This window comes from Elgaria multicarinata, chromosome 18 (genome assembly GCF_023053635.1).
Source record: "Elgaria multicarinata webbii isolate HBS135686 ecotype San Diego chromosome 18, rElgMul1.1.pri, whole genome shotgun sequence".
Lineage (NCBI taxonomy): Eukaryota > Metazoa > Chordata > Lepidosauria > Squamata > Anguidae > Elgaria > Elgaria multicarinata.
Genome location: NC_086188.1, coordinates 20589502 through 20617231, shown reverse-complemented (window position 1 = coordinate 20617231; position 27730 = coordinate 20589502). Strand labels below are relative to the sequence as shown.

The 27730-nt window shown below is 44.6% G+C and overlaps 2 protein-coding genes across 2 annotated transcripts in view; both read left to right on the top strand.

Moving 5' to 3' along the window:
• DERL3 (derlin 3) overlaps positions 1 to 27730 on the top strand; it is a 257501-nt gene that overhangs the window by 191444 nt on the left and 38327 nt on the right. The gene's annotated exons all lie outside the window — the stretch shown is intronic.
• The window catches only part of LOC134410778 (phospholipase A2 isozymes PA3A/PA3B/PA5-like), a 30324-nt gene continuing 21186 nt past the window's right edge, over positions 18593 to 27730 (top strand). Inside the window, exons 1-4 of the mRNA XM_063144300.1 lie at positions 18593 to 18662; positions 20789 to 20921; positions 23230 to 23364; positions 23753 to 23940. Of these exons, the coding sequence (XP_063000370.1) occupies positions 18605 to 18662; positions 20789 to 20921; positions 23230 to 23364; positions 23753 to 23940 (514 nt within the window). The 5' untranslated portion in view covers positions 18593 to 18604. The remainder of the gene's footprint in view (positions 18663 to 20788; positions 20922 to 23229; positions 23365 to 23752; positions 23941 to 27730) is intronic.

Genomic DNA, 27730 nt, shown 5'->3' with positions numbered 1-27730 from the left:
TCCCATTATGTTCTGGAAAAAAGGGTGTTGTTCTCTTATGCTCAGTGCCTTGTTCTTTCAAAAAATCTTGAACAGCACTGGACATACGTCCCCCCCCCCCTTATCTCTTTGGCAGACTTTCATATTTTGATTAAATTTGTTAGTCACAGCTGCCACATCCTGCAGAGTATGGTGCTTTTCCTTAAGCAAACAGACCAGTAGTTTCCAATTAGCTAAATACTGCGGACCCCTTGTTTTTCAAATGCCAAGCCACAGACCCCCTACTTTTGAAAAAAAATGTTATCTCTATGCTAGTTACCTGTGCGAAGCAATTTTTTGGAGAAAAGAAGGGGTAGCCCCTAATAAGCAAAGGATTTTATGTATACTAAAAAACAGACCATAAAATTTGTGATATTTGTTATATTACCACACAAAAATGACAATGATTTAGTTAGAAATATAAAGACGAATTTAATTTTACTGACGTCTAGTTTACAATTGAACAAATTATGACATGTCTAGCAGTTACTAAACCTAAATGTGATGGGAGAAATCATGCCTCTTTTTGTCTCGAACAATCCCTTCCACATCCGGTTCAATATTTCCTACTTTTAATCTCAAATCTGGATCAACATCGAGCTGATTTCTATGCTTGTTCTTCATATAACAAAATGTCGCAAATGTTTGTTCACAAAGATATGTGGAACAAAAGGGAACTAGATGTTTCAAAGCTTTTTCACCTAACTTCTTATAATCAGGAAAAACCTTCACCCAGAATTGGTCCAGTCTATATTCTTTGAAAAATGATTTTAGTGAACCATCACAAGTCACATCAACAAGTGCATCTTGCTCTTCCGCAGATAGAGTTGTTAGTTGTACATCACCACGTTCAAAAGGATTCCTTCTCCATGAGTTTTCAGGATCAGGTGCAGGGAAGTAATCTCTGAAGCTAGTCGCTAAATCACTACTCACTTTTCACATTTTTATCGGCCACTTTTTACATCAGCTAAGAATACAAAGAACATAAGAAGAGCCCTGAGGCTGGATCAGACCAAGGGTCCATCTAGTCAAGCTTTATGTTCAAGCAATGGCCAACAGATGCCAATGAGAAACCCACACGGAGGATATGAGTACAACAGCAACCTCCCGCCCATGTTCCAGCAACTGATGTACATAGGCTCACTGCATCTGAAATTGGACCATAGAGTCATCAGGACTAGAAGCCACAGATAGTCTTCTCTTCCAGGAATTTGTCTAACCATTCCAAATTGGTGGCCGTCACCACATCCTGTGGTAGCGAATTCCACGATTTAGCTATTTGCTGTGAGAAGACGTCCTTCCTTCCTTCCTTCCTTCCTTCTTTCTATCTGTTCTGAATCTCCCACCAATCAGCTTCATGGGATGACCTCATCTGGGTAGCATTATGACAGAAGGAAAAAAATGTCTCCCTTTCCACATTCTCCACAATTTTTGCATGGTTTGACTTTTGAATTACAGCAACGTTCTTTTGGAATTGCATATTTCCCCTTCAGCTGTACCTTCAGCATGTGGATGCACATTTTTTTAAGCAGCCCTGATAGCATCAAAGAAAAGGTCTACCAGAGTGATAAGATGTGGGCACTAGGTCTACCAAGATAGATAGATCTGGCCTCTGAGCTATTTGTATACCAGATCTATTCCTCTGTTTCTCAGTGGGTAGAACTAGTTTCCAGATGCTGCCTTTCCACCCACAACTGAAACCCTCCATTTTTTCCATGACTCCCTTTGGGACAAAGTCCATTTACACAGGGTTGGGGGGCATGAGTAATAAAGGGGTGTGTGGGTTGACCTGCCCAGTTTACAGCCGATTCCTAGGATCTGCTCTTCAGGCAACACACAATAGATTCAGGTAACTTCACAATATGTCCCTCTATTTTTACAACACATGATAAAACACTCTGCTCTCATAATATAAATAAATAAATAAAATATTCGAACCCAAACGGGATCATCCCGTGAAGCTGATTGGTGGGAGTTTCAGGACAAAGAAAAGGAAGGACTTCTTCACACAGCGCAGAGCTAAATTACGGAACTCACAACCACAAGATGTGGCGATGGCCACCCATTTGGATGGCTTTAAAAGGGGGTTGGATAAATGTCTGGAGAAGGCTATCCATGGCTACTAGCCCTGATGGTTTTGTACTACCTCCAGCATCTGAGGCAGCAAGTCCATGTGCACCAGTTGTTGGGGAACATGGGTGAGAGGGTGCTGTTGCACCATGTCCTGCTTTGTTGGTCCCTGGCCGATGGCTGGTTGGCCACTGTGTGAACAGAGTGCTGGACTAGATGGACCCTTGGTCTGATCCAACAGGGCTCTTCCGATGTTCTTATGTTCAGATAAACTGTCTAAGGAGCCAGAAATACATCAGGATGAGCTTAAGGAATCAGAGGAAGAGTGTGCCAAAGAGCTAGATTGTTTGAGTGTGTTTTGTTGAAGTGGTAGTTTAGGCAATTGTGCCTGAGGTAAAAGAAACCATTAAGAGATTTGTAGTAGTAACAGTCTCTCTTAAGTCCTTAAGAATTGTCCTTAAGCTGTCTTTTGAAAATCCCTGGGGTAAATATTGGTATTCCCTTACATACAAAATATCCATTTAATAAAGCAACTTGTGTAATCGTTCATCTTTTCTCTAGTGCGGGTGCCCATCTCATACCCAAGCTTCTTAAATCAAACTACAAGGCGGTTTCAAAGTATACTGAGAGAATTGGTGGCAGCGGAAAAGAGCCAGTTTTTGGAACTCTTGAGTTACAATGGCAGAGAGTTCCTTCAGCTCTGAAAGATAACCATTTGCTGAAAAATAATAGAGCTGTGCACAAATGGCCTCTCAAAATTCTCCACCCTACTTGTGGGCAGAGAAATCAGGAGGACAATTTCACCAGATTTCTCTAGGGGAGGGGGGAGAATTTTTCTTACAGTTTCTCACAAGTAGGGCCCACCAATGGCAGGTGTTTTAGCACAGCTTACTACTCCTTTCCTAAGGGTTTTTGTGGGGGTGGAGGAGTGGGGGAGGAAAGCCACAACAGCAGTAATTGTGTTAGCAGCCTGCCCCCCCCCCCATTTTATATTCTTCACAATGTCCCATACCTAGCAGGTATGCTCCTTCCGGAGCATTGTGGGGGAAGAGAGGGAAGGTGGCCACTATATTAAAACTACCTGAAGTGTGGGAAGCTGAGGAAGCTGAACGGTGCCAGAGAGAAGGTTGTACCATGAAAGAAGGGCACTTGTGCACACTACTCAGTAAGGTAAGCACAAGAACCCTGAGCCGAAAGCATGAGAATTTCTTTGAAATTTCTTCTCCTTTGAATCCACCCCTCTTCCCGAGAGCAATTTTGTTTTTATCAAATTAAATCAGAATGGCTGAAAAGAATGTGGGAGGCATTTTCAGCACAACACTAAAAAATAAGAAACACTATAGGTGGGATTTCCCAGTGAAGGAGCAGTTTCCTGTAAGTGGTGACAGTGCTAGGGAGGAAAAAAAAAATCTCCATAAGACCCCGTAAGACGATTAGGCACAACGTCTGAAATGACCTCACTGTGCCACTACCTGGTCATTTGTAGTTTGGGTCAACTCAATTCATGTTTCCCCATAAGTAAAAGACTACCTCAATGCTGCTGTGTCACATACAACACTTTGTTTTTGTGATGCCTTACTGATACAGCTACAATGGGGGGATTCACTTTGCACCCCAAAATGAACCCTGCCTCCTGAATACTGATAGAAAGTGTATTGTGCTAAAAATGAAGCTATGCTAAGGTATCTCATAGAGATGGGCAGGAATGCAGGGTTTACTTTTATTGTTTCTAGAACCTTGAGATTTCCCCAAGAGGTGCAAAGGAATGGCTCAGGCAGGCAGACCTGGAGGATTATCAGAAGGGGGGAAATTGTGGTTCTTTACCATCACTTCTCTGCCCCACTTCTCTCCAACAATACTTTCTCTTTCTCGCATGGAGAAGGAAGAAGAAGTAAACAATGACCACGTGGGCATTTTTATCACACTGCTTTTCCTGCACACAGCAGGAGATTGCGGCAAGTTTTGCTTCTAAAAAAAAAGTCATATTTAATGGCCTTGTATGGCGCAGAGCGGTAAAGCAGCAGTTTCTGCAGCTGAAACTCTCCCAACAGCCTGAGTTCGATCCCAGCGGAAGCTGGTTTCAGGCAGCCGGCTCAGGTCGACTCAGCCTTCCATCCTCCTGAGGTCGGTAAAATGAGTACCCAGCTAGCTGGGGGAAAGGTAATCATGGCCGGAGAAGGCAAAAGCAAACCACCCCGCTTTTTAAGGCCTGCCGAAAAAAGTCAGCGAAAGCTGGCGTCCCTCCAAGAGTTAGTAATGACTCAGTGCTTGCACAAGAGGTTCCTTTCCTTTATTTTGTCACAGAAAGAAGAACAGAAGGTGTGGAAGATGTCAAAAGGACCTGCAAGAAACCGTGACTGGTCATTAACAAGTGTGCGATAAAATGCTTGTCTGATGACATTCGTACACTGACTAAGCATTAAGAAGCAGGGTGCCTCTTAGCAGGAATTTATGACCAGTACCAGAACCAAGGTCAAAAGCTTTCATTTTAGGGATCCTTGAGTTGAGTATTGGCTTCACTCTGTATTTTTAAGTGAAGTGACCTGACTTGGACTTCTTGGACTACCGTATTTCTTTGATTCTAAGACACACTCCCCCCCCCCCATATAAACATCTCTAAAAAAGGGTTACGTCTTAGAATCGCAGGTGCGTTTATTGTTTCTTAGAATCAAAGCTTTTTTTCTGTTGGTGGTACTGAAATTAGTGTGCATCTTACAATCGATGGCATCTTAGAATCGAAGAAATACGGTAACAGACGTATCAGAATGCAGTTATCCTTCGGGTTTTGTAGCTCTCCAACATATTGATGTGGAAGTAGGATGAACTGCCACAGACAGAAACAGCGGTTTGTCTATCCTTAGGTCCTTTCACACAAAAATCCAATCCTTGTTTTCACCCAAGTATTCTTTTTCGGACGCCTAATTTAGGGAGAAAGAGCTTTTTCATTGTTGCTATGGCTTGGCAGCTGGGAGCAGGGCTGTATGAGAATTCTGTTTTGGAGTGAAATCTTGATGGATTTTAATGATTTGGCTGTAGTAGATTTTGTTCCATTTCCCCCACTGGCCTTGATTTGCTCTGTATTTTGAATTTTTTTTATGGCGGCAATTTGCGCAAATGTGATTAATTTTTTCAGGTCTTTAAATTTGCGCAAATGGGGTCATATTTTTTAAAAAATATTTTTATAGGTGTTCTTAAGCACCTGTCCACTGTGTGGCCCCACAGAGGCATATTCCCCTTGTAAATATCTCTGTCAGTTTCATCCTCTCCAAACACTTCCTTGTTTAGTGCAGCAGAGCCCTATTCTGCACTTCTCAAAAATCTTGTCAATTCCATTCTCCATTTCAATGTTTCCCAAGCGAAATTGCCTCCCCCCCACATCAGATTGCTAAGGAATTTAAAAGCGTAAGTCAGAGAATGTGCAGGCTTTCAGATACACAGAGCAGTATTGTGGATCTATAACATACAATTTAGAAGAATGAAATAGAGGGAAGAAGGGCTGACTGAATAATGATGCTTTTTAGCTACTTAGCAGACAGGAAAACTTGCACAAGTGCACTCTTGTTCAAGGCCCCCAATAAAAACGTTTTATAAAATTATGACTTCGTTGGCACACATTTAAAAATCTGGGGAAAAAAGGAGAGAGAAAAAGAGATCCAATTCATGAAAATCATTGAATCTAAAAAATGAAACAACAATACTAATTTGTGCAAATGAGGGGAACTGGGGATGGGAGAAACCCTTTTTTAACATGTACCAAGAAATACGAATGCCGCCGCTTATCCAAATGGATACATTGCGCAACACTGGGCATAAACAGAACAGAATTCCAAGCATTGCACATCCCTAGTTGGGAGTCAGGAACCCTTGCTGGGTTTATTTATTTGCTTCTTTGTTTTGTTTGCTCCTGCAGAGATTTCCTTCTTTCTCTGTCCCACTGCAGGGAACGTTGCTCTGTGCTCAACAGCCTGGTGATGTGGAGCTTCGGGAGATAAGGCACTGATAAGGATATCAGTCTAGGAGTGGTTTGTGTTGGCTGGAAATATCCGTGCGAGCCTCAGGTGACACTCAGGTGGCAGGCAGGTAAGGGTGCAGGATTGCTACCCAGAAATCCCTTCTGTGCTTTTCAATCTGCCATTGAGGCAGAAGATGGGGGATCTTCACACAGGCCCTTTAAAAGCTGTACAACAAGAAGGAAATCAGCAGGGGCCAAGAGGAAGAAAACCAACAGGTGGAGCATTCTGTATTCAAGAGAATATAGGAACATAAGGAGAGGCTGGATGAGACCAAAGGCCTATTGAGCCTACCATTCTATTCCCACGTTAGAGGACCAGTCCAAAGCAGGACATGAATGAAATAGCATCCTCCCACTCAACTGGCAGCCACTGATAGCCTTGTTTTCCATTTTTTAATTTTTTTTTATTTATTTATTAAAACTTTTGTATCCCACCCTACATCACCGGGATCTCAGGGCGGCATACAGACATAATCAGAACAATGTAAAACAATAAATAATATATACAGCTAAAAACGTATTCAATTAATATATTCAATTAATGTATTAACAAATTAAAACCAGTAGAAATTTTTAAAAGCAATAGAAACAATGAAAAACAATTAAGATGATGTTCAACTATGTAGAATTTAGCCATCAAATGCCTTGATAAAAAGCCATGTTTTAACTTGGTGCCAAAATGAAGCCAGCGTCGGTGCCAGTCGGGCCTCCAAGGGGAGGGTGTTCCACAACCGGGGTGCCACCACAGAGAAAGCCCTCTCCCATGTCCCACCATAATGTATGTCTTGCATTGGTGGGACACAGAGGAGGGCTCCTCCAACAGATCTCAAATCTCGGGCAGGCACATATAGGGAGAGACACTCCCTCAAGGACAGAGGTCCCAAGCCATTTAGGGCTTTAAATGCCATTGCCAGCATCTTGAATTCTGTTCAGAAGTGTATAGGCAGCCAATGCAATTCTTTTAAGACCTGTATTAGATGGACTTTATAAGATGTTACGGTGAGCAGTCTAGCTGCTGCATTTTGCACTAGCTGTAACGTCCGGGTCATCTTCAAGGGCAGCCCCATGTAGAGTGCATTGCTATAGTCTAATCGGGAAGGGGATGATGGGTGTTGTGGTCCAGCACATCTGGAGGGTGCCAAGTTTTGTGAGGCTGAAATAATGTGTCTGATGAAATTTGACTGTTTGGTATCACTTTAAAAAAGAAATATTTAGACTTCTGGGTGTATTCCAATGTAAGCGTGGCTTCGGCAAGACTGATATGGACAGGGGCAGCAAGCACTAAAGCGTACGGTAGCAGATTTTTTTTATCACCAGGAAAAATGAGTTCAAGCTAAATATAAAAATAAAATACATAAACTTCCATCCACTTTAAAAAAGGTAAAAAACACACAACAATGCCAGGATATTTATTGCAACTTTATACAGGATTTGTGTTTTTAAAATAGGAAAAAAAACTTGAAAGAATAGGCACATAATTTTAATTAATTATTTTTGCCTGTATAGGCCAAATATTATATATCCAGGGAGGTTTTATGTGTATAAGGGAAAACATTGTGTTGAATGTATATATATATTTTTATTATTATTATTATTATTATTATTATTATTATTATTATTATTATTATTATTATTATTATATTTATTTGTATCCCGCCTTTTCCCCAACTGGGCCTGAAGGCAGCCTTACAAAATTTAAAACATATACATTTGAAAACCTATGAAAAGAAATATACAAAAGTTAATTTAAAAAAAGAAAGAAATTGCAACATTAAAACATTAAACATTTAAAATACACGACAATTTTACAAGTCTGAACAAAGAAGTTTTTGCCTGCTTCCCAAAGTCCATCAAGGAGGGAGCCAGCTTCCTCGGTAAAAGAGTTCCAGAGCACTGGAGCAGCCACCGAGAAGGCCCTCTTCCATGTTCCCACCAAGCACGCCTGTGAAGATGGCGGGACTGAAAGAAGGGATTCCCCAGAAGATCTCAAAGCACGGGCAGGATCATAAGAGAGAATACAGACTTTCAGATTACCTGGACTCAAGCCAGGTAATCTGTGTAGTTTAATGGGATTTGTAAGTAATGGTGAACATTTTAATCCTTTTTTTTAAATTAAATGGACTTCAGATTTTAAAGGCCCCCTCCCCCTCCCCAAAAGGTAATGGGTACGTTCAATACATTAGGTCTGATCAGGAAGTTACCAGCGCATGGACTACTGTGGCTAGGTTGTCCCTGTCCAGGGAAGATGGCAGATCAGCCAAAGCTGACCCCAAGTACTCTGGGCCATGGAGTCCACCTGGGCTTCCAGTGACAAAGTTGGATCTAGGAGTACTCCCAAGCTACGCACCTGATCCTTCAAAGGGAGTGTAACCCATCAATGGGAGTGTAACCCCCATCCAGAAAAGGTTGCTTGCCCATTTTCTGGCCTCCCACCTTTCCCTCTGGCTTCCAAGCCAGAAAACACGCTGCACCTGTCCGATGAAATGCCACATACAAAACTGTTGTTGTTCTGTGAATACTCTGAGTCGCCCCTGAGAGACTATAATGTATCTGTAGGCCTGAGGCCTCATGCTATTGCTGTGATGGAGACCTATTGCATTAGTAGCCACTTGGTGATATTGTGAAGGAGAATATTTATTTATTTATTTATTTATTTATTTATTACATTTCTATACCGCCCAATAGCCGGAGCTCTCAGAAAGGTTGTAATATTTTTAGATGGGATCTGGATCATGGAAATTCAGTTTTGATGGCCTGGGGTTTCTTTCTAGCTACGTGGAAAACAGCACTTGGGAAAAGACGGTTGGCAGTTAAGGATTTAGGGAGACTGTGGGAATCGTCAGGGAGAGGTGACTGGTTTGTCAGTGGGATGATAGAAAGACTAGGAGAAATCTGAGGAGAAAATAAATTTTGAAGTCCTGGATATTCAGCAATTCCTTCCCAGTGGGATGACCCTGCATGGCTGATCTTTAGGAGTCAGAGGAAGAGTGTACCCAGGTGTTTGACCAGGATGAGGTGGAGGTTTAGGGAATTTGGCCTGAGGTAAAAGAAGTCATTAAGAGATTTATTTATTTTTTAATAGCAGCAGTATCTCTTAAGTCCTTACGAATTGTCACAATGCAGTCTTTTGAAAATATTGGTTTTCCTTATGTACCAAATATTAGCCTTTAATTAATCAATTTGTGTAATAGTTCATCTTGTCTCTTGGGTTGGTGCCCATCGCATGCGTTAGCCTCTTCTCTCAGAGGTTTTGTGGTATTCGAAAAGAATGGGGGGTGGCAGAGAATTCGCAAAAAGCCTTTGCAAAAAGTCATGGGCAGGTGCAGTCTTTAGAATAAATGAAGCAGCCAACGTTATGGGGCCTTAGTCTTCATGGATGCGCATTAGAAGGTATATGTATATGGAGATGAGATGCATCTGCCGTCATAACCACTCCCACCAAGAGATTTAACTTCTAAAGGGGGTGCCCACAACGCTCTTCACAAATTGTATGAATGCATGGAGGGGCTTCCGGGGCTGTGCCAGCCGCAGCAGTGCAAGAGACTTCCTGGGCTTTGGCTGGGTGGTGCCCAAGGGGAACAGCAACCAACCAAGTGTCAAGTACCGGAAAGCAGATTTTAGCAGCCTTGTCAATAATTTGAAGGAAAAGCCTGACGGAATGGTGTATGTGTGTGTGTGCTTTATTCACGACAGTCCAAACTGTACCAATATGCAGCTTTTCAATTTTGTGGCAGTGACCAGCTCAGCACCACCTCCTGGGTATGGACAGGGCTCTGGGGATGGCACAGCTCCACAGGAAGTCAGAAAATGTGTCCGTGTATTTCAACTTTCATTTGAAACAAGCCAGCCAACAAATTCCCTCCCACACACATTTCTAGCCTTTAGAGCAGGGGTGGGGAACCTCAGGCCTGGGGTCCTAATCTGACCCTCCTGGATTCCCCCAAAGGCCCCACCCACTTCCTTCGGCCCCACCCTCTTCCTCCCCCTGGCTTTTGTGCAGTATTTCCCCGATTCTAAAAGGTTCAAGTGGCCTCCTTACCGGCATGACGACCTTTCAGTCACAATATACTGGTAACGTTTTGTATTTTGGACCCACCCCTTTGCCCTTGACTCCTCCCACTGGAATTCAGCAGCCCCCCTCCGCCCCCCCCACAAGAGCTTCCTCACCTCTACTCTATAGCTACAAGGGCGAAGTACTGAAATTATTATTTTATTAATTATTCCTAAAAACAAAAATAAATAAATAAATAAATAAATAAAGGACCACTAGTAGCGCATCCAGTTTATAAATATTTTATAGACGTAAAAATTCTTAAAATTCTAAAATTTAAAATTTTATACCTCTAAAATGTTTAAACGTATATACATATATAAACCAACTTCAAAATGTGAATTGTTTCAGTATAAAACACCAGCTTTGTATACAGGAAATGGGCAAAAAAGAAAAGAAAAAGCAGGGTGGGGAAACACGTGTATTGTGTCCATTGTTATCCTGCGAGGATTCTGGAAGATGAAGCCCTGGAAAGGGTGCGGTATTTTTGCTTTGTGTAAAGACGCTCGCACACAGTTGGCTGACCGGACTTGGTCAAGCACCTTGTCTGCATCTTCGTGACTCAATCACTCAAAGTCATCCAATAAAACTGGACTAGTTGATACTCTGGACACCTCTCCTCATGGAACTTCATTATTCGTGGAAGCCAATTCATGACGAATCTGAGTGACTTTGGGCCTTGCTAGACCTACCTGATAATCCGGTGGGGAGTCGCCCCTAGCTAGACATAACATGCGACGGGGTAAGGGAAAGCCCCGTTGCGTCCTCCATTTTTTTTTATCTTAAAGGGGCCATGTGCGCAGGAGTGCACCAATGGAAAAGTAAGTCGTTTTTTTAAAAAATAAAGGGTTCCCCACTCCCCCTGTCCCTGATTTCCCCCCACAATGTCTGATGCCCCCCCTGCCCGCTCACTCGCTCGCCCGTCCTCCCCCCGCTCGCCATGCCCTGGCCCCGTTCTTCTTTCCCCCCCATCTGCCATGTCTGATGCCCCCCTGCCCACTTGCCAGCCCACTTGCCATGCTCACCCGATCACCCGCCTGCCATGTCTGATGCCCCCTCCGCACCCCCCTGTCTGTGATCTCCCCACCCTGGCTCCGCTCTTCCCCTACCCCATCTCTCCTGCCAGGTCCGCTCTTTCCCCCGGCCCCCATCTCCCCACCCCGTGATTTCCCCCCCCCCCGGCTCGATGGGCATAGCGCTCGGCTTCTCCTGGCTACTCACGAGTAAACGAGCAGCCGGGAAAAGCCACGGAAGTAGCTAGACCTTCCACAGGCCCAGGCTCAGCCCGGGGCTGCGGAAAAACCGGGCCACAAGCGGATCCGGTTATCCCGGGTCAAGGGAGGACTGCATGCACAGCAGGGAGCCCGGGCCTCGCACCGGGCGAAGTCCTCATCTAGCAACCGCCTTTATCTTCAAAGTGCCGTGCAAATGTCTCACGGTGTGCTACCAAGGGTTCGATTTTAGAACATCTGGCTGCAAAGATATGCTAGTGTCAACTGAAGGAAGGCTCAGGTGGCCAGACTTTGAGGTTTCCAGGAGGTGGCAGGGAAGGGGGATCTCTCCCCCGTGCCTGGCTAAACCGGAATAAGTTATGCTCATTCATAAAAGTACAGAATAAATTAGGCAAAAGAGAAGGAGTGAAGTGAATTTGCTTCATTTGCATATTACAGATTGGCCCATTTGCAGGATTCTCTTTTTCTTCATGCAGAATTTGGAATCATAGAATAGTAGAGTTGGAAGGGGCCTACAAGGCTCAATGCAGGAATCCACCCTAAAGCATCCCTGACAGATGGTTGTCCAGCTGCCTCTTGAAAGCTTCTAGTGTGGGAGAGCCCATGACCTCTTTAGGTCATGGGTTCCATTGTCATACTGCTCTAACAGTCAGGGCATTTTTCCTGATGTCCAGCCAGAATCTGGCTTCCTGTCACTTGAGCCCATTATGCCATGTCCTCGGGAGGGTACATATAGTTTTCAATTGGTCCAACTCCTTCCCATTTCTTTCTCTTCCTGGACTGAGGCAGCAGCAGCCACTGTGAAATACATGAGAGATGGTGGGGGATGATTTCTGGCTAGGTGGAAAAGAGCACTTGGGAAATGAGCCGACAGTTAGTGGGTGAGGGAGTCTGTGGGTAGTCAGTCAGGGAGAGGGGCTGCTGGTTGCTGGGTGGGGTGACGGAAGGTCTAGGAAAACGTGAAGACCAAGTAAATAGAGAAGGCCTGAATATTCAGCTATTCAAGTAATGATCAGGTGACCGTGTGATACCGGGATCTTGCCAGAAGAAGGTTACACAAGCACGCATTACAATCCAGATAAATGGTCCGAGGAGCCAGAAATATGACAGGAGGAGCTTTGGGAACAAGAGGAAGAATGGACCCAAAAGCTGGACCTGGTTGTGAGTGTATTTAGCTGGAAGCGGAAGCTGAGGGAATTTGGACTGAGGTAAAAGAAACCATTAAGAGCTTTATAGTAAGAGCTCTTAAGTCCTTAAGGACTCTCACTGAGCAGGCTTTTAAAAACCCCAAGGTAAATATTGGTATCCCCGTATGTGCAAAGTAAGCTTTTAATTAACCAACTCGTGTAATAGTTCTTCTTGTCTGTGGTGCTGGTGCCCATCTTTCACCTAAGCCTCTAATACCAAGAATACCAAGAGAACTGGTGATACTAGAAAAAGGGCCTGCTTCTGCAACTTGGTTCACACGACATGAGAGCCTAGCATGGCTTAATTTACCCACAGGGGCTGGCGTGTTGTGCCAGGCACCCAGGGCTGCTATTTTTTCCTGGCAACCATGGTCACCTGACTTGCCGTGGCCTGTTATGTCATGCAAACCCAGGAGACAGGAGTTGTCTGAAGGTTGATTGAGGGCTAAACAGCCCTGAAATAACCCATGGCTTGTTTTAGGTTATTTGGGGTAGTCAACCCCTACCATGAGAAGCCCCCATTTGTAACGTGCTTCAGCTATTGGGCGGTATAGAAACGCAATAAATAAATACATGTGGGTCAATGAAGCCACGTTGCTCAGTCGTCAGATGCAAGCAGGCTCACTGGATGATAGTGGCAAGAAAAGGCATGAGATGTAAGCATTTACTAAAAATAAGGAATCTCATAGTTGGGATTGCCCAGTGAAGGAGCAATCCCCCATAGCTGGTGGCAGTGCTGGAGAGAAAATCCCCCATACTGATGTATGGCCACCTCCCCCAACTTTGCATCCTCAAGATGTGCTGGACTGCAATTCCCATCATTGCAGTGCCATTAACTGCAATGACGGGAAATTATATTAACTTTTTTTTTGGATGGACATAACATCAAAAAAATCTTGTGGCTGAAGGGCAGTTTACACATCTTTAAATATATTTTTTTTTAAAAAAACCTTGCAGATTTTTCCACATGGTACAGTTACCAAATTCCAGATGTGGTAACTATAGCTGTGTTAGTCTGTTTCTGCAAAAGCCACGAAGGGGCTAACAGAGCCTTTCTACAAGAGGCTTTTATTGTGTGCACATGATTCCTCACTCATGGTAATTTGTGGGTCCTTTACATGACATCATCATCTTCTAGGGCCTCTTCTATGCGTTGAAACCATTATCACTGTTGTTGTGTTTTCTAACAAGGAAAGTATGGTATTTTTTCTGAATGGTGTTGTAGAAATCTTGTGTATTTGCACAATTCTGCTACACCACAGCGCCATCTAGTGTCTATGTAATGGAACATATAGAAAGGCAGAGAAAAGAAAACCTGTGGAGGAATACCTGTAAAGGTGTCAATCTTAAACTCACAAAGAATCCAGAAGCAGAAGCCCCAGTAAAGGTTCAGGTTAAAAGCCTCATGTAGAAAAGCCCATAGTCTCATGAGCTGGGGGCTTTGTTCTTCTGCAGGCCACCAGCCTCCCACTCCTTTCCTACCAGCCCAGTGCCTGCAATTTTAGCAGCAGCCTGGCACGGACAATGCTTTGGAGATAAAGTGACAGAGAAAAAGCTTCACTGGTTTAATTCTCCCAGCCAAGTTGCTATTAAAAGCATAGGAGCAGAGTGACGGTGGAAAGAGGCAATTTTATTCACAGACAGGAAGCGTGAAAGTCACCCAGGTGCCAAAAGTGAACTCACCAACACAGTCCCTTGCCTGAGTCCGGGGCAAACAAGGTCATTAGTCAGTTCCCTGTTGTGAAGTTTCTTCTTTTAAGAGTTTGCCTTGAAATGCCCCCTGCCCCAATTTCCCCTCTTCTTCTTCTTCCTCCAGCTACTGCGTCCAAACTGTCAAGCTAATAATCGCGGGTTGCCTTGAGTTTTATCTTGCCAGCAAACAGTGGGTGGGAATAAATGACTGTCACCCCACATGGAAAACTCAGCCCCCTCTTCCCTCTTCGACTTCAGCATCAGCTCCTGCTGGGCTCCAATTAACTAGCTCTGATTGACTCCCCCAGGACAACAAACCCAACCTGTTCTGCCTCTTGGGAAAAGGCAAGGGAATTTGGGGAACACTCATGTTTACTTAGGCAGAGAAAAAAGAAAGACTAGGGGCTTCTTGGAAAAACATTTCTTGTGCTACATGCCTGATTCATAAAATGAGGGGGTGGGGTTTGAGGGGGGAGGGGGTCACCTTCCATTTGTAACTCATGGCTTCTGCACACTGTTTCCTCTGTCTTTTTTCTTTTGAGAAAAAAGCTGTTCAGGAAGGAAAGATGGAATAGCTGTACAAAATTGATGGGCAGCCCTCCATCTGGAAGAAAGAAAGGAAGAAGAGAAAGGGTCTTCAAGGCTCTTGATAACCAAGAGTCCAGGGAGTTCTATAGAGGTTTAGGAAGAAAGGGAGAAAGGAACTGGCTGTGACTGAGATTAAAAGCACGTGGCCCATCAGGAATTGGACAGAGTTACCAGCTATTCATTGCCTTTTGCTCCAGCAGTTTGCCAAGCAGAAATTAGTAGCTGGCCGTGCTGTCAAAAGCGTCACCTGCTGATTTCTGCACACCCAGCTGCTCTTGATTTATTTACACTATTTATATACTGCTCCATATCTAAAATCGATTCCAAAGCAGAGAACATAAGAAATAAAATAGTAAAAAGATTAAAAGATTAAAACACCACATTAAAACTGTTCATTTAAAAGCAGAATACTAGGGCTGTGCACGGACCCCCAACTTTCGGATCGGGTCTGCTCCACTTCGGCTCGATCTGCCTCCACTCCGCTCCGCAGCGGATCCAGTAAAAAATCTGTTTACAGAAGGCACCGAAAGCATCAGAGTTGCTGAGTTCGGACGACACGCTAATCAACGGTTGTTTCCCATTCTGTTCCCATTACCTCCCACCCCGCCCCAAGATTGATTAGCCAGTCGGTTCTCACTTTAAGACAAAGTATTGCTTTATAAAAAGCTCAATAGAAAAGATCTGAAAGATGGTCAGTGTTCTTTGGGGCACCTTGATGAGATGTTGGATATGATACAGATGGTTGAAGCATTAGAAGATAAAATAGGTGAGGTGCAAAAATTATCAATTTTATTGACTTCTTTACCACATTCTTGGTCTCCTTTTATCTCAGCCATGAGTACCAAAGAAAATCTGAGTTTTAATGCTGTGCTGTCATCTTATTTATTTATTTATTACATTTTTATACCACCCAATAGCTGAAGCTCTCTGGGCGGTTCACAAAAGCAGAAAGAACAAGAAATGAGTTTGAATTGCAATCTTTTACATAAGCTTCAGGATCAAGTATCAGAGTTCAGGAGAAGACACGGCAGAAATCTACATATGGCCACACAGAGAGAAAGATGTATATTGAATGCTTTGGATGTGGTCAGCACGGCCATCTAAAGCGAGACTGCAGAGAGAGTAATCTGAGTTCTGTTAATTTACAAAAGGCTGGAAAGCCAGAAAGTCAGAGAAAGAATGATTTTAAAGGGAGCAATTCAAGTCAAACTAAATATCAGGGTATACCTAGAGTACATAAGCATTTTACTGCTGCACAGACCAGTCAAAAGTATTGTTGGATTGTTGACTGAGGAGCGAGTACTCATATTTCCAGTGATAAGATTTTTTTTTATATAACATTGATGAAAATGACAAATGGCAGGTATTTGTAGCAGATGGAAGTTCAGTACAGATAAAAGAACGCTGCAAAGGCAAACTGCAATTTGTTGACTATGTGACAAATGTGTCTGCAGAGGCCATCAGTGGGGGAGGAAGCAGCAGCCAGGCACCTCTCCATCGTGCCTGGGCCCAGCTCCAGCTGAGAGCCCCCTCCCTCCTGCTACCAACTGTCAACTGTCACTGCTGAACTTTGAAACTAAGATTGTAGTGCCTGAATTTCCTTTCCTTTCCCCCCTCCTCCTCCCTCCCAATCCCCTTTCCTTTCGTGTCATGTCTTTTAGATTGTAAGCCTGTGGGCAGGGACTGTCAAGAAATACTTTTGTAAGCCACCGTGAGAGCCTTTTTTGGCTGAATGGTGGCATAAAAATGCTTAAATAAATAATAAATAAATAAGTATGTTCCACAGATGGATGGCAATGTATTAAGAGAGTCCAGTTTGAACAAAAAAGGCTTTGATGTGTTATTTAATAAAAATGGACTATGTACTATAACTGCAGATGGACAGACCTATGCAAAAGCCAGTGAGAGAGATGGTGTGTTTGTGCTGAATAACGTACAACAGCAAGTAAATTCAATTAGCTGCTGTGAATCTACTGATTGTTTGCAACTGTGGCATAGATGTTCTGCTCATCGCAATGTTGGGTCCATACTTGACTTAGAAAAGAAAGATCTGGCAGGAAACATTTCTATAAAGATGTGTAATAACAATACAGAGAAATGTGTATGTTGCATTTAAGGAAAAGGAACAAGGCCTTCAGTTGTAAAACAGAGAGATATACGACACAACCACTACAACTGGTCCACTCTGATCTGTGTGGTCCAATTCAAACAGCAACTAAAGCAGGAAGCATGTATTTTCTGACCCTTATTGATGACTTTAGCAGGTATGCAATCATCTATTTCAGTGGTTCCCAATTGGTGGTGTGCGGACCCCAGGGGGTTCATGTAGCCCACCCAGGGGGTCCGTGGCACCATTCAGCTATTAGCTCTGCAAGGTCTGCATTTTAATAAAAGAAAATATGCCGTCTCCCGCGCTCTGTTTGCTTCGACGTCATGCGCAAAAGCATCTAGAGCTGCCTTCCCCAATCGTGTACCTTTCAAATGTTTTGGACTTCAATTCCAATCAGTCCCACCTAGCGTGGCCAATGGTCTGGAATGCTGGGATTGCAATCCAAAACATCTGGACGGCACCAGGTTGAGAGCATTCACCAAAGTTTCCAAGATGAAGGAAACCATTCTAGGATGGGTCATGGGAAGTTAGCCATCACTCCAAATGAACTTTTCTTGGCGTTCATGATGCTTCATGGATTTAACACTCTTCTGCTTTAGTGCTCTTCAGTTCCCAGAATCTTCCATTGCTCTGCGTGTGCTTCTAAAAAAGTCATAGAATGTGATACTGAGAAACAAAGGCCTTTGCTAGACCAGGCTATATCCCGGGGTGATACCCGGGATTGTCCCTGTGCATTCAGATGACACACAGGGGATCCCGGGCTCAGGCAGGGATCAACCCTGCCTGCCCCTGGGATATTAGCCTACCCTTTGGCCCCGGTTTTTCCCGAAACTGCGAGCATGTAGCCGGTTCCTCAGCTTTTCCCGGCTACGTGCAATTACTCACACGTAGGAGCACTGCGCAGGTCTCCCCTCCTCTCCCCCGGATTATCAGGTAGGTCTAGCAAAGGCCATAGAACATACACAAGAAAAGAGCACAGGTGTGTTGTAGCAGTATGTGAATTACAACCACAAACCTGGTTTGCTCCTCCCTCCAACCGCCCCCACCAGGAAAAATTCCAGCCCACACATCACCGGCCAATGATCGGCGCAGAGGCTAATCCCTTTCCTTGTGAAAAGCTTTGCTGTGAGAGGGAAAGGCACCACTCACTCATCCTCTGTGCCAGCTGTCAGGGAGGACATGTTGGCTTCCATGGCATCCGTTGGGGCCCTGCTGCTTGCGATGAATGCCCTGGTGATGCCCCTCGCTTCCGGCTCATGGAGCAAGGATACCACCTCGCACCACACCATTGCCAAAGGTGGCCGTGACCGTGGCCGGGTGTTGAGCTTCCTGTGGCGGCGCCCCCGTGGGCTGCCTCCGGTGCTGGTGCAGAGTATCTGGGACCCACAAGGGCACTTGCTGGCGTGTGCTTTGCGGGATGAGCCGGCCCACACCAACTGGTACCTGGAGGCGTACAAGCAGCAACAGGCACTTGACGTCTCAGGGGCAGAGCTGCAGCACTATCTGGACACTTTGGAGGTGCAGAAAGATACCTGCTGGGGAGCCGAACACACGGGGGAGGACTTGGATCTGGGGGTCAGGCGGACACTCGCCCTGGAGGAGCAGGAGGCTCAAGAGACCAACCGCATTCAACGCGGCCTGACCATGCCGGGGACAGTTTGGTGTGGAGCGGGGAGCATAGCAAGCAACTATTCTCACCTGGGTAAGGAGGAGGGGAGGGTGAGCGTCATAGGCCTTTGCTAGACGAGGGTTTAGCACATTATCTGTGCATCCAGATAATGCAGGGGTCAACCCTGCCTGGCCCCAGGGTAACGGGCACCACTTTGGGCCCGGTATTTCCATAGTCCCAGGCTGAGCCTGGGACTGCAGAAGGTCTAGCATGTTCCACAGCTTTTCCTGGCTACGCCACTTACTCACGTGTAGCTGGGAGAAGCCATGCACGGTCCACAACACTCCCCAGGAGTGCTGTGCCCATCGGGGGCAGGGGGAGATCGGGGCAGGGGGGAGATCAGGGCAGCAGGGAGTGGCAAAATCAGATTTTTTTTAAAAAAAAAAACTTACCTGACCACACGAGCGTTCATGCGCATCGCCCCTGTAACTGGAAAAAAAATGGCGGATGCGACAGGGCTTTCCTTTAGCCCGTTGCGTCTGACGTCTGGATTAGAGCGACAGCCTGCGGCAGCTGCACCACAGGCTCGCCCCTCCTGCCGCACGGATTAAGAGGTAGGTCTAGCAAAGGCCATAGCAGGAGGCAATCGGGCACAAGAGCAACACAAACGCTCAGTGTTATGTGAGAGAGAAACAGGGTTCACACAAAGTTGATTGTGGGTTGTACTGAACTGTGGGTTGTAGCTGAACCGTGGAGTGTCAAGTTGTGTGAATCCAGGCACGCTAAGCACACATGGCTTGTTAACCACAGCTAACCCACAGTTCAGACCCAGTGAAGGGGCATAAGAGGCACCATACTGGATCAGGCCGAGTTTACATCTAGTCCAGATTCTGTTCACAAAGTGGCCAACCAGCTGACCATGGGAAATGCAGAGTCAGGACATGAGTGCAACAGCAACCTCCTGCCCATGTTCCCCAGCAACTGTTGGACAGAGGCATGTCACCTCTGGATCGTGGAGGTAGCGTATCGCCAACAGGAGTAGTAGCCATTTCTGCAATCTCCTTTTAAAGCCAAATTGGTGGCCATCGTTCCATCACCTGGAAGTGAATTCAGGGGTCCTTCCTTTTATCTGTTCCCATAAAGTGGGTTAAGGTAAGCCAAGGCTGTGCTCTGGAATCTCTTTCAAATGCCAGCATGCAGTCCTGGAGTGCAAATAAGAGCCTGGCCATGTGCAAAGTGCTTTTCCTGTCCCGCTGAGGCAACACAGCCCACCTACAGAGAGGATCGCTGGGGTGAAGGAGCAGCCGGTTTTAGTTCCCAGAGGGGGTTGAGTAGATCTTGCTTGGAAGGGTTGCCCTCTGCGCTGGAGATGCTGCTTCTGTGCCAGGTATCTCCAGGGTGGACAGCAATCTTGCAAGGTTTTCTTTTTAAAAAGTTGTGACCGTCTTAAATGCTCTGCGCTCACCCTTGCAGGAGAATATCCAAACCGTTCCGCATGCCGCCTACTGAAAAGGTTTCTTCACATGATGCATCGTGGCACATGGAATACTTTGACACTCGATTGGGTGCTGGGCGTGAGTTTAGGTGCCTTCAAAAAGGGTTAGACATACTTAGGGCGCAATCCTATGAATGTTTGGTCAGAAAAAAAATCCTACAACTCCAACATTCCTCAGTGCCCTTAACATTATATATAGCGCCTGTCCTTCAGTCATGCATAACTGCATTTCAGTCCCAATCAAATAAGCACAACAGTGAACCAGCCAAGTTTTTCATGGGAAAACTCTGTGACAGGTGACAGGTACTTATTTTTAAATTTCAGTTAAAAATGTATTATCCTTTCCTATAACAAAATGGTGCTTCCTGCTAAGTAAGTGTGATCCACAGCAGAGGGAAATCCTATTTGATTCTGGTATTCATGCTGTTATGACATGATGAGTTAACGGCACAATCCTTTGCAGGTTGAACAAAAGAAGCCTGCATGGAATTCCTGGGCAACATTAGCCCAATATAGGCAGCTGCCTGCCTTAGGCGTAGATGCCGTGCAAGTATGACAGGAGAGAGATGGAAGGCTGAGCTCTGAGGATTCCCGCACCCACCCCGGTGCTGTCTGTTGCTGTACCGCTCGTTGCCACAACCACATCCGGCCTTTGGGCAGACATCTTGTGCCATCTGGGCGATGGCAATGGTCCTCGGACTGACCCTGGCTTCTTCTGTTGCAGGGACTTTCCAGGGCCCAGACATATGCTGCCGGGACCACGACCACTGTGACATTCAGATCTCTGGCCTGAAATACGACTATGGGGTATTTAATTTCCGCCCGCACACCGTCTCTCACTGCGATTGCGATACCCGGTCAGTACAGGTGCTTTGCTCATCTATATGGATTATGGTGCCCAATTCTGAGTCCCCAGATGTTGCTGGACTATAAATCCAATGATCAGCCAGCATAGCCAGGATTGGGGATGATGGAGATCTAAGGTTGGCAACCACTGATCCAGGGGTGTTTTTCCCACTCTAAGATGTGAGAAGCCAGATTCTTATTCTAGGTGAGGACTCTTTGGAGGACTTGGCCATTGCATGGTGGTAGAGGCACGGCTGAAGGGCCCAGCTCCAGTCTTTGGCATCTCCAATGAAAGGGATCGCCAGGGCCAGGGCCAGACTATTTTACACCCTAGGCAAGGTGAGCTACTTTCACCCCTCCCCCCAAAAAATGCCAACTTTGATTTTTAAGAACATATGTTTCCTGGAAAAAATAAGAAGCACAAAACTTGAAACTGCTAAATTTATTTTAAAGTGCAAGAAATATGTCATGCCAATTATAGCAAACAAATTGGAAAGGAACATCTATGGGTCTAAAATGCATTATTTAATAGGAATATCACCTCCAAATCATCCCCCCCAACTCACACACGCACGCGCACACACACTCAGCATCACTCACTCCAAACAAACACACGCATGAACACATGCATTCACTGAAAGACCCCATGCACCCATACATTCTCTCTCTCTCTCTCTCTTTTTTCCGGGTGCGTTACGGAAGTCCGAACGTGGAGTCGCCCCACCCCACCCCAGCGTCCCTGGCTTCGCTTCGGCTGGGCAGACATGGGGAGCCATCTCGCCCGCCCAGGCCCAGCTGAATCCTCAGGCCGGTCGGCTCACAGCCAACGCGCGTGAGTGCTGTGCTGTGCCCGGCGCCCCTCTTAGCTTGGCGCTCTAGGCGGCCGCCTGAGTGGCCTCTATGGTAGCACCGGCCCTGGGGATCGCTGCTAATTTGTCTGGGGACGAACTCTGCTCAAAGTAATTTGAAGCACTGCTGTCAGTCAAATACTGGCCAATGGCCAGAACTTGGAGTGTTTTGAGCTGTTTTCTACAAAGCCATCTGCAGGGTGGTGGAGGATGGGACTAACCCTGGAGTCAGACAGAACAGCATGGTGGTAGCTCCTTCCCCAAAATTTATTTTTTGCCTCTTAGCCTTAGAAAATACAAGGAATGTATGATCGAATTTCATGAGACTTGAGTTTGCTGTTATTAAAAGAATAGAAGAAAATGGGGGAAGGATTGGGGCCACAGGAAGAGGGGTTAACCTACCCCTGCTTGTCAAAGTTTCCATGAAGACCATTCTCACTTGCCTTTCTTGGAAGCTTGTGGTGCCCCAAATGCAAACTTTGCAACTAAAAGAGCAAACAGAAATGGCTGAGAAAGAAGCTGCAGGCTGGCTGAGTCAGCTGCAGAGCGATTATTTCACCCGGGGGAGATGCATGGAAAACCAGGCATGCTTCCAAACGTCAAGGAGAAGCAAAGTTGCACGTGTAAAGAGCTTGCAGTATAGCTTTGTCAACCATCTGTTGCAATGGTTAGATTAGACAAACACAGTGAACTCTTGGATCTTTCCACGTATCTGAACTGAAGGAACGATTGCTGCCTGAATTAACTGCTTTTTCTTTTCTCTTATTGTGCTCCATGAGCTTAGAGCAGCTTTTCAGCTTGGATGTTAAGGGCAGCTGCCTTTATTACACTTGGGTGTTTCAGATGAGCACTGTTAGTTCATTGCCTGGGTTGGGGAAGGCTGCAGTCTAGCAAGTGCATCATCATGGGGCTTCTCTACATTAAGGGGAAATCCCACTGCCCTACCAAGGCTTGCTGCTTCAGCGTTCTTTGCAGGATTGCGATCTTCTGCATCACATGGCTGGACACAGGCAATCACTTGGTCTGAATTGAAACCTTCCATTTCAATTCCCTCCTATGTTTTTCATTAGATGTCGCCATCTAGTGGCAAAAATATGGTGCTTGCCAAAATTACACACTACCGTTTATGCAAATTTTATTTTAATACCTGATTGTCTCCAGAGCTTTTTGAAACGGAGTAAACCTGAAAAGGTGTGGGAGTGGCCACACAGGCTGCTGACACCATGTAATGGACCTGCAAATGTCCAGGAGTGGCCAATCATGAGTGGGCAGAGAAGCTCATTGCCTTGTTCGGTGAAATACTGAAATATTGGGCTTAGGAAACATTGGTGCCTGAAATATTGGGCTTAGGTAGGGACATCCCTGGCTTTCAGGCTAAGCAGGCGCCTGTTCCCCAATCTCCTGGGGCTCTAGACACTTCACAGCTGCCTGATAATCCCAGATAATCTGCTTCCTTTTTCTCCCTTTGCAGGTTTAGGAACTGCCTGATGAGTCTCAATGACAGCATTGCCGACTTCATTGGCAAAACCTACTTCAACGCAATGTCCGTCCCATGCTTTGAGCTGAAGGAAGGCGAGGCTTGCGTGGAGTGGAACTGGATGTACATGTGAGTGATCCACCTCCGTGGGCTTTTCTGGCTTTCCCCCAAATGGTGACACGCAAGACCAGCTCAACCCAAGAAGCAGTCCAGGTGGCTGCCCGGGACACCGTGGGAAGAGCAAATTCCCAGCCCAAGTCAATATTAAGTGTCTGTCTGTCCTTCTATTTAAAGAAAAATCAAATACATGCATTAATTGATAGCACAAACACACAGAGACAGTTGCGTTCGCTCATAGCAGGAACAGAAAGATAGACGCAAACGTGCAGTAAGCACAGAGGGAAAGACAGACAGACGTGCCTCTTTCGAGTTCTGTGAGCCCTTGCTGGATGGATGTGGGAGCAGAGGGTTCAAAAGGCAAGCGGAACACCTGGCCTGATTCTTCTTCCCTTACTAGGTGTACAAATTATAGCCAAATGCCTGTGGCTCACTTGGTTGATCCAAGCCCATATGAACCCATCGCGTCACCCACACCAACACTCCAGCCTGGAACTCAGAGTAGCCAGGACAGGAAGCGCAGCCAGAAGAAATGGAAGCGGCTTAGACACACTCGCCCGGATGGAGCTGGGCAGAGGCGCCGCCTTGGTGAGTGAACTGCTGTCGTGTGTGTGTGTGTGTGTGTGTGTTTTATAAGCTGCTCAAGTGCAGGCGTAATTGTGCATGCTGTGTTGAGAGCGGAGAGGTGGAAACCTTTTCCGTCTCTCGATGGGCTCTCCTGGTGACATTCGTTGTCGAATCCAACCTTTCTGCCGAAATGATGTCCTTCAACACAAGGCACAGTTAATTCATGGCAGCCTTCCCCAACTAGGGGCCCTCCTGAAGTTTTGGGTTTTTTAATTTATATTTTATTGTGAAATTTCAACAAAATATTAATTCCTACATAGTGAAGACATATGAAATGTGTGTGTGTGTGTGTGTGTGTGTGTGTGTGTGTGTATATATATATATATATATATATATATATATATATATTTCCAAGAATTATACCTAAGTTTCAACACAAGCAGACCAAATATCCAAATAAGTATCGATTTGAAGGTGGCATCCTTATGCCTCCCATTCAAATATTGAAAGCATTATTAGGTCCACAATCCATGGCATAATAGGAGGTGAGCATTTTTCCTTCCTGTGGGCTTCTTTAGATTAAAGGGAAATCGCATTTGCTTACCAGTGCTTTGCTTCCTGCTTCTCTTCCGCAATTGTAATGAGCTGAATTACATGGGAGAGGAGGGGCCATCACATGGTCTGTAATTGAACATTTTCCCTCCTCTTAGTGCTCATAGCATTGAATGGGACAGTGCCCTCTACTAGGTGCTTTGTAGTGCAACTTTGGCTGCACATAGTAGGAAATCCTGAGATATAAGAATTAGGATACCCAAGTTGTTGTTTTTTAAATGGAATAATTATGTAAATAACTGCGAAGGAGCAAGAGACATGCAAGAAGTTCACAACATCATCACAATGACCTCTGTGAGTGGCCAGTCATGAGCATGCTATAAATTACCCATTTACAGAAGCCCAATGTTGTAACATCAATCTTTTAGATGTCACATGGGTACAAAGAATCCATTTATGCTGGTATTGTTTACTACCAGGAAGCAGGTACATAATTTAAAAGAGCTTGTATTAAGGGGTACATCATATTTATTTACTAATAGTAAGTATTTGTAGACATGGATCATAGGTTGCTTTGCTTGACCAGCCTCAATAAGTGCTTCCAATAACAAGGGAGACACTGAAGCTGTAACAGAGACAGAACTAAACTGAGATACTCATAAATTCTGCAATTGCAACTATTGCCATTCAGCCCCATCTTGCAAATCATATTTAGCATGCAGAATAGAAAATGAAACAAGCTCACGATCAGTACTCACCAGTTGATCCAAAATGAACATTGCCTTATCTGTCCTTATCCACCACAAAAACCTTTTCTTATCCACTTTTAGAACTGGATGGCTTCAAAGAGTCAATTTATATAAGAAAATGGGTCAAAATGTAATTGGCCTGACATTATACACCAAACAGGGGAGGGACTCTGGGAAGGAACACTATCCAATCTGAATGCCATCTATTTAGAAAGGGGATCCAGACAAGAACATTCCAATTCCAAAACTGAACAAGGCAGAAACTTCAATGTAAATGGGAAAGACCAATATTTAGTACAAGTCAACAAATAAACCCGATAATATAAAGCAAGCTCCAGGAAACAAAATCCAGCTTCTTTAACTAAAAGTTGCTTTTTGAAAATACTTTCTAGGTATAGAAAGAGGAATCCCATGTATAACATAACCAACCCAAGGTATATTATTCATCTTGAGTGTATTTACCTTATCCCACAAACTCCACTTTAATTATGCAAATCTATATCCTGAGAGATCACATTAATCAATTTATTCAGATTAATCTTGATCATTTGAAATATGTCTCTGGCAATAAATATTCCCAAAGAGGTAATAACGTCTGGGGCTCATCTCACCAACCAGGATATTCTACTATGAAAGCGGTATATAAAAGGCAGGAGCCACACTACTGCTTTATAGCGGTATTGAAGTGCCTACTGCAGGATCTACACTACTGCTTTATACTGGTACTGAAGTGCACTGACAACTGTTGGGGCCCAGGACTTAATTACACCAAGCAGGATATAAAACTACGAAAGTGGTATAAAAACGGTATACGGTATGTGTCAGTGGGCCCCAACAGTTGTCAGTGCACTTCAATACCGCTATAAAGCAGTAGTGGGACTCCTGCCTTTTATATACCGCTTTCATGCTACTTTCATAATGGAATATCCTGCTTGGTGTAGATGAGCCCCTGGGCTCCACCAAAACTGCCAGTGGGCATCCCTGTGTGGTCACCTCCTAAGTGAAAAGAAAGCTGAAAAAAGGCCTTTAGTCATAATTGGAACTGTGTATAAAGTTCTGACACACTTCAAGAATTCTATTGGAAAACCAAATGTAATCAAAATAGTGAAAATTGCCAGTGAAACAATGGCAACTTGGACCATTTTATCTCTTTAGAGCTGTCAAATTAACAAGTATTCCATGATTAACAGCCCACTGTCTATGTATAAAACTAACCTGATCAGCTCAAACCAATGTTGTAATTTCTTAGTCCATGAACCAAAGTAGCAATTAACGTTTTAATACCTACGTTAACAAATGAGATAGGACAAACTTTACTACAATAAGAATGATCCTTGTCAGACTTTGAAATCACAGCAGTGTCGGTATTATTGATTGAAGAAGGCAGACGGATTTAAAGACACATTATAAAGATGGTGCAGTTTTGGAACTAACAGGTTGGAAAATGTTACATGTATTTATTTATTTATTTATTTATTTATTTTATTACACTTATATACCGCTCCCATAGCCAGGGCTCTCTGGGCGGTTTACAAAATTTTTTAAATTGAGGTAAAAACAAGTATACAAAATTTAAAACTCTAAAACACAGTACATACACACATAAAGCATTAAAAACCGATTAAAAACTAAACATGTGGGTAATTAGGATGTGCCGCCATATGCCTGGGCAAAGAGGAAAGTCTTAACCTGGCGCCGGAAAGATAGTAGCGTTGGTGCTAGGCGAGCCTCGTCAGGGAGATCATTCCATAGTCTGGGGGCCACCACCGAAAAGGCCCTATCCCTCGTTGCCACACTCCGAGCCTCTCTCGGAGTAGGCACCCGGAGGAGGACCTTAGATGTTGAACGTAGTGACCGGGTATATTCACATCGGGAGAGGCGTTCCATCAGGTATTGTGGTCCCAAGCCGTGTAAGGCTTTATATGTGCCATTTGCTTTGAAATTTGACCAGGCTGGGTGATTTCCCGGTACTCATATTCCTAATTGCTTTCATAATTTCCTCCATCTGCAAGGGCGCTGAAGGAAATTGTCGCTATGAAGACTCTAGACTTGGAAGATCAAGATGGGGGGAAAAAGCATCCAGGTCTTGCTCTGATATTTCATTACTCAGACTATACAAATCAGAATAAAATGTTTTAAAAATTGTAAATGCATATCTCTGCAAGTGGTGTATATTTTATTACTCTATTATTATTATTTATTTATTTATATAGCACCATCAATGTACATGGTGCTGTACATAGTAAAAGAATAAAACAGCAACACCCTGCCACACAGGCTTACATTCTCTCATCTTTAATAGCTGGAATAAAATTTCTATGCTTTTGCTCCTTAAGGTGATGTGCCAGAATCTTACCCGGATGCTCACCATTTCCCCAATATACCTGTTGTAAACAGGTTAATACAAATTCTGCCTGTTCTAAAATAATATTATTCAAGTCATATTTAATGTTCTGCAATTTCTATTAAATTTCTGCTTAAAAGAAGTTTCAGTTTGATGTTCAGAGATT